General features: G+C 34.1%; 2 protein-coding genes across 4 annotated transcripts in view; one reads left to right on the top strand and one right to left on the bottom strand.

Annotated features, from left to right (window-relative positions):
* Positions 1 to 394: 394 nt before the first annotated feature.
* LOC123548807 (uncharacterized) lies at positions 395 to 6,790 on the bottom strand. Of its 2 annotated transcripts, XM_053546035.1 has the most exons (6): positions 6,709 to 6,790; positions 4,555 to 4,643; positions 3,493 to 3,575; positions 2,693 to 2,754; positions 945 to 1,046; positions 395 to 899 (listed from the first exon to the last, which is right to left on the bottom strand). In XM_053546035.1, the coding sequence occupies exons 2-6, from the start codon at positions 4,595 to 4,597 to the stop codon at positions 542 to 544; spliced, it is 648 nt and encodes a 215-aa protein (XP_053402010.1). In that variant the 5' UTR covers positions 4,598 to 4,643; positions 6,709 to 6,790; the 3' UTR covers positions 395 to 541. The 2 variants fall into 2 exon arrangements, with proteins under 2 accessions (XP_053402010.1, XP_053402009.1); XM_053546034.1 differs by having other exon boundaries at positions 395 to 1,046.
* Positions 6,791 to 6,929: 139 nt separating this feature from the next.
* LOC123548805 (alanine--tRNA ligase, cytoplasmic-like) overlaps positions 6,930 to 9,625 on the top strand; it is a 104,335-nt gene continuing 101,639 nt past the window's right edge. Inside the window, exons 1-2 of one of the 2 annotated variants that reach the window (XM_045336349.2) lie at positions 6,930 to 7,082; positions 9,172 to 9,324. In XM_045336349.2, coding sequence (XP_045192284.2) covers positions 9,181 to 9,324 — 144 coding nt within the window. In that variant the 5' untranslated portion in view covers positions 6,930 to 7,082; positions 9,172 to 9,180. Of the gene's footprint in view, positions 7,128 to 9,171; positions 9,325 to 9,625 lie in introns of both variants that reach the window. The other variant, XM_045336348.2, reaches the window with a different exon arrangement.

The raw sequence follows: 9,625 nt of genomic DNA, 5'->3' as shown, positions 1-9,625 counted from the left end.
CCTACAGATAGAGACTGTTATAAGGAACAAGTGATAAAAGTTTCAAAGCCATATGTCAAACAATTTACACAAAATATGAACTGGTATGAAACACCTGACGAAGTTTTGTAAATTAAAAGGGGCCATAATTCAGTCAAAATCTTTGACAGAGTTATGTACTCTTGCCTAAAACTGGACATGGTGATGGTACACAAGTGTTGAAAGTTTCAAAGCTTTATGACAAAAAGCTTTGTTAAAATCTGGACTGGTACGAAAAACTTTAACAAGGTGTGAAGTCGATGCTGTGGTGAGTAGGATAGCTCTCCTTATTCTTCGTTATAGTCGAGCTAAAAAAGCAAGAGTAATGGTTCTTGGCCTACATACTCGCCTAATGGTAATTAACAAGCACACAAAGTTTCAAGGCTGTCTCTCTTACAGTTTTCAAGAAAAACAGACTTAAACAAAAAACTATAGACAATGCTGATGATCAACACCTTCTTAAGCTAAAATGGAATTTCGAAGTCTTTTCTTTTTTCTATAACTAAAAGTTCAGTTTAATCACTTATGAATGTTTGTCCTTTTTATGACGATGCTTGGACTTCTTATATTTTCTCTCTCCTCTGTGTATAGTTTCATTTGGACTAAATTTTTCTGTCTTGTCTGAATTTTCCTCTTTCACTGTGGTACCTTGTTGTGAATATGTGTCAACATGATAATCTGTTCTCACGTCATCATCAGCTCCTTTCCGCTTTTTTGATTTGTGTTGTTTATAATCCTTTCTCCTCTTTCTTTTTTTCTTATCTGTGTCATTTTTATCATCTCTTTTCTCTATCCAGACTTCAGACTTGTATTTCTCCTTTTTTCTTGGTTTATCTTCTTTTCTTTGTTTATGCTTTCTGTGAGATGTACTAGATTCTGACCTGGATCTTTGTTTATGCTTTCTGTGAGATTTACTAGATTCTGACCTGGATCTTTGTTTATGTTTTCTGTGGGAAGTGCCTGAACTGTCGTCAGAGCTTTCAGAAGAACTGCTAGATGTTTCAAGCATAGACTGAAGTTCTTTTACTCTGAAACAGAAAAAAAAATGTAAAGTAAGTTTATTGTTTTCAAACATAATGGCTATCTGACAGCCATTGACTTGACTCCAGGAACAGTTTCACCCTTAGGAAAGCAAATAAGCTGATCATTCTAAAGCGATTCAATCAATTATTAAAATGTTTGTTTCTTGAGGGGAAATTGTAATCTTAACGAAAAGCATTAAAGTTAGTACTAGAGTATGTTGCCCCATGTGGTTCTGGGACGATCTGTGTATGAAAAGAATTGGAACCACTGCCTTACCCTTGCATGATTGCAAGAGGCGACTAATAGGGTCTTAACACTTGGTTTTGCTGTAACTCTGTAATTCCAGCAGGTATGCAAATTTTGATTCCATACCTCATGTTTTTATTTTGATGTAAATGAGCTATGAAACCAAAATTTGTAGTCCTGTTTGGCGCCATATAACCTATACTGTGTTGGTTAAATAATAAATGGACCATTATATAAACTATGGGGATCACTAAAAGTGATTCAAACCCTCGCTAAAAGCCAATTCTAATAGTAATAATGTTTTATACTGGTTCAATCTTGGAGATGTTTTCATATTTATTCCAGAAAGAGTGAAGGTTCTTGTCAATTTTTTTTTTTCATTTTCATCTATAACTGTCTCAAGTTATAAGGAATTCCCTTCGGTGTATTTAAAGTTATAGTCTTCAGTCATAATACAATGTATGTAAAAAAGGTGAAAATTTAGTATATGACCATTGCTGATCAAACCATATACATCTGAAGCAATGCAAGCAATATGAGAAACACAGGTCAAAGCATTCTGAAGTTGTTTAGTGGAAACAAAATTGCAAACAGACAGATGTATAACCAGTCACATTACATAATATGCCAATCTGATCACTTCGCATTACAGTAACAATGACCTTTAATTAAGAAACCACAAAATAAAAAGATGTCCATGATGAATTTCTTTTTTAACTAATGGTCATAACCTTAGACCAGCTGTCCTGAAAATCAGTAGGAATCATTCAATGCTCATCAGCAATGTGCCAGCCAAGTATGAGGGTAGCAGGTCAAGTAGTTCTCAAAATACTGAGTATAAATGGTTTTTGTACTAACAATCACTGTGACCTTGACCTTTAACCCACTACCCTCAAAATCAATACAATTCATCAACTGCCAACTGGCAATGGGCTTTTTAAATACTGGGAGGAATCGGGTTTCGTACTAAAAGAGTGACCCCTGACCTCCAAACTAAATAGATGTCATCCACTGCCCAGAGCAGTATGTGACATGCAACAGGACTGTCCCTCTGGTCGGACTGCTCTATCTGCACTGGTAGCGGATGAATTGGTGTCCTTGAGTGGCTGCTGTTGAATGTGCATATGTATATATGAATGTAAAGCACCTTAGTACGCGTTTGTCATGGAAAGGATGCCAGTCAATAGTCCAAACTTCTGCCCAAGGTCCAGAAGTTCTGACTATTGACTGGCAAGCTATTCAATTAGTGTTTTAATTCACGATATCAAAAATTTATTTTCAGTTTCATTTTTTAAATTTTTGATTCATCTGCCCAGAAAATGTGCATTCATGTAGTACAAACTTTGGACCAGTTATTTAAAGAAGGAGTCATGTAATATAATATAATATACAAGTAAAATTTCACCTTTCCTCTTTGTCTCTCATTTTCTGTAGCTTGATATAGTTATGCATTGGATCTTCAAAACTCTGTAATAAAATGTTAACATATACAGGTATCAAGGTACAAACTGATCTGGTCTGTTATAAGAACATGTACTTTAAAGCAACACTTTCGCACTACTTCCTCTTGAAATGTGTTAAAACCTGTGTTTTGCAAAAGTGAGCTTTCATTCAAAATGGATGTATAAATTTTGAAAATTATCTTTACAAAGTACAAAAGTAGCTCTGCAAAGCTAGGCAATATAATGCTTGAAGTTGTGGATCAGAGAGAAACAAGTAAAATTTAAAGAAAAATGAAATTTTTGGGTGGGGGTGGGTAATCGGGCGATAAGTAGGGGTTGGGCATGTGGGGGTTTCTGTGTAATACTAAGGCATGAGAAATTTAGTGAGAAAAAATGGGGCTGTGGGGTGGAGAGGTGGTTTCATTCTGCACATTGTCTCAACATCACCAACCTATTTCCAAGTTTCAAGTCAATACCTTGAATAGCTTTTAATTTGTGCTCCAAACAGACAGACAGATCTGACCGTTGAGATCTAATTGTAACATGCACCATGCACATCTCCCAACTGTCACTTACCAATAAGTGAAGTCTGAAGTCAATTCTTTGAATAGTTTTAAAGTTATGCTCCAGATAAGAAATATGAAGGGCAGATTTCACCTTTCAGCTCAACTTTTTTACTTTGACCTCTGTCCTAACTACCAACTCAATTCATGCACTCTGCATTTTTTGTTCATATAATTACAATGTATATAAAACCACCTACCCATCTAAATCTGTCTGACTGAAGCTTGAAACTAACATCGTCATGAGAACCAGCTGCCTGCTCATCTTGCCTCTTATTCTTCTCTGTGCAATACGGAATTTGATTAACACATTAAAATTTGATAAAAAAGTTTTTATCAACTAACTCGACCTGACTGCCAATAAAACAAGAAGAAAGTCAAGCTATGTATATTCTGTGATAAAAAATGGTTGATTCCCACACTGGTAAGAGCATGTTATGAAGTCAAACTGCCACATGACGTCCGGTTTATTACTACTAAGACGTATGAAGTCCAGCATAATTTTAATCAATATATTTCAATGTGCATGTAAGATTGAAAACAATCAAAGCATTCTTGTGGTTTTTCAGTTAAGTTACCAAAGGTCATGGTTCAGATGCCTAGATATCCACTCAGGTTAACACCCTCAATCATGGTTCAATTCCTGCACATCTGAACTTTGAACCATGATAAATTAGGCAACAAACCATCTGAAGGCTTTGAGTAATTGATAAATACAACCATATACAAAATGAACATAAAATTTTGCTACATTCTAAAGTTATGGATAATGGTACAATGAAGTTAAATAAAATGTTTCAAAATTACTGTTTTAGTAATTATCTTACTTAGTGTGTTTTTTTATCTTTTGTTTAAGGCTGCTTACCGAAATTAAACCCTGACAAATTGTTTGAAACATGATGTGGAACCACCAGATTGTAGGGAACAATATGAGACTATGACTGTATTGGCTCCAAGAAATGGCTTTTTCTAAATGGCAAATTTACATTTAGAGGGTAGTGTGCCATTGCTAGAAGTACCTAGCTAAGGCTCGTTTTCAAATTTGAATGAACAGCCCAATAACTCAGTTGGGCATTGATATAGTATTCAGAGCTTAAGCTTAACACTAGCTGCATATTTCTCTCACACTGTAACATATGCTTTCTGGATTAAATACAGTTATAATAAATATAAATTACTGGTGCCACATTACAAATTCACAAAAAAACATAATTTATCAACTTTAGATGTGATCTATCATAAACAATTGCATTCGGACTTACCTGAGCCAGCCCCATGTTTCGAGGTTTCATTCCGAGCTGTCATTCTTCACCATTTTAATATATGGAGCAATCTATAAATTTTCTATCCCTGGAAAAAAGAAATTATCTGTTTGCTATACTTGTATATCATTTTATCTTCACATATCTCTTCACAACTAAAACTATGTCTTAAGGTATTCACCCCAAAATTCCCCTTTGATATAGAGAAGGTAAGTGCTATGCGCATCATCTTGTCAAGGTAAACAATTATTGGTTCTATATTTATCAAAACTTTCCAGCAGTTTAGAAGATCCAAAAAAGCTACTTGAACTTTGACCTCCAAGTTTGATGTTAACTTTGGCTGTAATGACCAGAGTTGTGCTGTCTGCATAAAGTCAAAATCCATTTTTGTAATTAAAAGATAGAGTGACAGTGCATCAAAACAGTAACCAGAATTTCTAAGTATAAAAAGAATATAATTCATAGCATTTTTCTGCCAAAGTAATTCATCTTAATTAAGTAATATGATGTGGATGATGATGTGGAACAAACGTTTTAAGTCTGAATCAAGTCCATTTAGTAATAGTAATGATACTGTGAAATTGCATTAAAATTCAAACTATAAAGGGGCATAACGCATGAAATATTTGAGTCAGAGTTATGAACCTTGTGTCATATGATGAGGGTGATGATCAAATAGCAATAGTGCATCAAAACATTAACCTAAAATTGAATGTAAAAAGGGGGCATAATTCCTAAAATAATGCTGTCAGAGTTATGGCCCTAGTGTCATATGGTGCTGATGTGCAACAACTCTTTTAAATCTATATCAACTCCATTTAGTAATAACACAGGTAGTGAAAGTGCATTATAACTTTTAACCTGAAATTCTATGTAAAAAGGAGGCTTAAGTTAAGAAAAGTTACAGCCTTTGTGTCATATAGTGTGGGCGATGTCCATAATGACTATTTAAGTTTGAAGCAAACCCATCAAGCAATAACAACAGAGATAAAGTGAGAGTACATCAAATCTTTAACCAAGCTATAGACACTGGTGCCCAACTGCAACACGGATGCCAGGGCGAGACGATAGCTCTCGATATACTTCGCACAGTCAAGCTAAATATGACAACGCCTTCCAGTAAATGCATCATGACTGACTTATTGGGAAATCATAAATTGTCAAGCAGTGCCCACCAATTGATAGATACGGCTATATATACAGATTCCATGTGCCATTTTGTCAAACCGATCTTTTCCCCATAGAAATCAGACTGGAACATACACCATGTACGACAATGCCTAACGGAGGGATTTTGTTGAATATTGGAAGAATATTGAAAGAAGACAAATGCAAAACTGAAAAATGGTGAGCAAATTTGGTCAGAAACATTCAGCTGAGGTTCAACGGAAATTAGCACTTAAATAATGTTTGCGATTAAAACTTTAATTCTGTACTGGTGGTTTACATGCATTGTCTACATGTATTTTGGCTTGTATTTACTATAGCTTACTTAATTTTTTTACACAAAGTGCCATATCCCACTGTTTAAATATATTGACCACTGACTGAGGTATAATGCAAGAATATGCTCTAAAATTCTGGTTATAGAACAAAATGGTAAGCTTCTGTCAAAACTCATTTCGACTATCCAAAATGCAAACTGTGGCCGATATTCAAAAACAAGTGATCTAAGCACAACTTCCATAAATGGGTATATACAGTGGTTTAAATATTATTAGAGTATGATTTGCATAATGCATTCCTTTAAGTTTCGAATACATAATCAAACATGACACAGAAACCTGACTCAGCTAAATATTAACTCACTCATTTTAGTGCATTTATTGTGCTTTAGCCCAGTATTTTGTCATTTTATAGCATCTTTTTAAGTGAGTAAGCTATCCTGTGTATATGGCATTCAGAGTTCTACCACATAAATCTGACAATTAATACTTAATGGACGCACGCACCATCAGAAAATCAAAATAGCGTCGCCACTGTTGTGGTAGTCAGACTAATCCGATGTATACAGTTTGTTTTATATTATGATGGTCAAACTGTTACTGCGGTGGCTGCAAAAGTCAGAAATTAAAAAGCAGCCACTCAGTGACAGTAACCTTGTCTATAGTGTTGTGGTAGCCAGAATACAGTAGGCCTAAATAAATAATTAGCACAATCTGCACTCTATCTCTATACTGCCTCCATGGTTTTATATACTGACAATATGCATTTGGCATTTTGCAATTTAACACGGCTTTAGAAAGTTTACCTGTTGAAAAAAAAGTAAGATTTTTGAGAATGATTGATGATGAAATCAAAAGAAATGTTGAATTCAGACTGACGAAACCACTTGTAACAATCGTTGAAACAATTAACTAAATGCAGAAACAGAAATTTTGAACCAATCTTTGCAAGTCAGATAGTATATATCCAACTATACCAAAGTTACTTTGAAAGTAAATGACAAAAATTTTCACCTCTTCTCGGATTAGTTGATCCTGGAATTATTTACATCTACACCGGACAAGTAGCGGATCACATTGCCGGTAAAAAAAAATCAGAATTATTAGGCGTTAACACCTCTATTCAAGGTTTATTAGTATATATTTAACTTTTTACAATGAAGATTAATATCTTCCTTCTAATTTTACGAAATTATCTTTTGATAGTTCGTCTAGTTTAAACAATATTGCATCACTTATTCAGTATATGTTATCGGACATGATTTTTCGGATATAACAAATAAATGCTACTTTGAGAGTTTCAATTTTATTGGAAGAAAATAACTAAATCTTTTAGGTCACTGTTTCTAAAACATATATAAACTGTGTCTTAAGCAGATCTGGTTCATAGCCAGTTCTATATCTGCATGGTACAACAACCCTAACAGGTCTAGGAAAGTGGAGTATTTACAGATTATCTGTAAATTTACAGATAATCTATAAATTTACTGATCGAAATAATCTATAAATTTACAGATTTTTCGATCAGTAAATTTACAGATTGTATGTATGAAAACTGATGAAATAACATTTATCCTCAAAACCGCAGCTTGGAATTAATTGGTTTATTTACAGCATGCATAAATTAAGGTCATTTGTGGGTTTCAGCCATTTTTGTTGACTTTGATTTTTTGGCATTTTCAGAAAAATCAAAGTCAACAGAAATGACTGAAACCCACAAATGACCTTTATTTATACATACCATAAATAAATCAATTAATTTCAAGCTGTGATTTTGTGTCTAAATATAATTTTAGCAGTTTTGAAACACTTGATCTGTAAATTTACAGATCGAAAAATCTGTAAATTTATAGATTATCTGTAAATTTACAGATAATCTGTAAATACTCCACTTTCCTAGACCTGCCTAAATCTGTCCAAACCCCAATATTCCTCAGTTATTGGTTGGGACTGGGATCATCATCATCACTTTTAGTAATTGCCTCCCTCTTTATGGAGTATATTTTGCAATCGGATAAAACTATTTTACACATGCACAGCAGGCAGGACTGACTTCTTCCAAATAATGAGTTCCTCTATATATATAGTAAGATAAAAGTTGACAAAAACATCTCTAAGCTAGAGTCTAATAGGTGTGTTGGTTGGCCAGGACCAGTTGGAAACTTTGACAACAGCATTTTGAGGCAGCTTGTTCCATGATTGTAGCAGGGAAGAAGCTGTTCTGATAGACTTTTGTTCTTACAGGAAAGAAGCTGCATGTGTAGAGAAGCAGATAAGCAGTGATTTTTTTACATTTTTCAAAACCTGTGGCTTTTTGAAGGGAAAATATTGTGCGATAAATGCCAAAAAGGGGAAATCCAAATTTGAAACCTAGTCATAAGATTTTCATGATATCAGGCACAGTACTAATTTGCAAGAACTGATGCCAATGTCCCAATTAATTGGGCATCTCATGAGAAGTAAACACAGTGTGACGTAATTATCAGTTGATAAAAGCTGTGCGATTTGTAAATTTAAGCAACACGGGGTAATGGGGGTTAAATTTTTAATATAAGCGCAGACTTTCTTAAAATTATTCACTTTGCATATAACGGAACATTTTCTTCAAATTTGAAGGGAAAATATGACCTTCTTTAAGGGAAAATATAACAGTTTTAGGGGAAAGTATAACTATTTTTGGCTAGGGGAATTGGCCGGTATTCGGTTTTAAAAATAGCTACAAAATCACTGATATGAGATAGATATATACTGATACTGGGATAAAGGGATATGAAGCAACAGAAAAAATTACGTATGGCTAACTGGGTTGTGAGAGGAGGTATAATTATGCCTTCTGTTATAATTTGATAAAAGACATTTTGTCAAAATATCATTAGTCCTCCACTTTTGCTTCATGTGGAGAAGTTGGCAATTCTTTGGGGCGAATAGGTAAAAACTACATTAATACATAACCAAGGAACACCGGTTAAGTTAACAGCCTGCAGTTACATAATTGAAATTTTGTTGAAAATACAAAACAAATTAATAAGTATCAGGTATCAAAAAGTCATAACTTTAAAAAGCATCAAGTCAAATATCCCTAAAACTCAAAAAAACTCAATACTGTTTCCAACGTATGTACAGATCAGATGACATTATACAATTTTAAATATCAATAATTTATATTTCACAGATCTGAATCATGGATACAAGTCTTAAAGCAGATGAGATCCGAGATCTATTTATAAACTTCTTCAAGGAGAAGGAACATATATATGTACATTCATCATCCACTATCCCGCTGGATGATCCAACATTGCTATTTGCCAATGCTGGCATGAACCAGGTAAATATTGCTACAGAACTGGATGTATTTAAGACATTTATTTTATGAATCATGTTAATTGTATTCTGTAGTCTTGCATGCATTCCACCAACAAACCCTTCAAAACTAGGACTGGGACGATTACTCGGTTAATCGGATGCGATTCAATTACTAGGTGAAACCGATTTCAGTTTTGCAAAACCGGTAATTGCTCTCAAACAATAAACATCACGAGTCTTACTTTATACATATCTTTGACCAGCACATAGATCCACAGTATATTTCTGCTAAAACACATCAAGTGAACATAATCAGTAGTCTA

This window comes from Mercenaria mercenaria, chromosome 6, assembly GCF_021730395.1.
Source record: "Mercenaria mercenaria strain notata chromosome 6, MADL_Memer_1, whole genome shotgun sequence".
Classification (NCBI taxonomy): Eukaryota; Metazoa; Mollusca; class Bivalvia; order Venerida; family Veneridae; genus Mercenaria; species Mercenaria mercenaria.
This window is presented reverse-complemented; position numbering and strand designations above follow the sequence as displayed.

Coding starts and splice junctions, on each gene's coding strand:
- LOC123548807 (XM_053546034.1), bottom strand. CDS start 4,597: ATGACAGCTCGGAATGAAACCTCGAAACATGGGGCTGGCTCAG. Junction 3,576..4,554: donor GAAACATGGGGCTGGCTCAG/GTAAGTCCGAAT, acceptor CGTATTGCACAG/AGAAGAATAAGAGGCAAGAT. Junction 1,047..2,692: donor ATGAGAGACAAAGAGGAAAG/GTGAAATTTTAC, acceptor TTTCTGTTTCAG/AGTAAAAGAACTTCAGTCTA.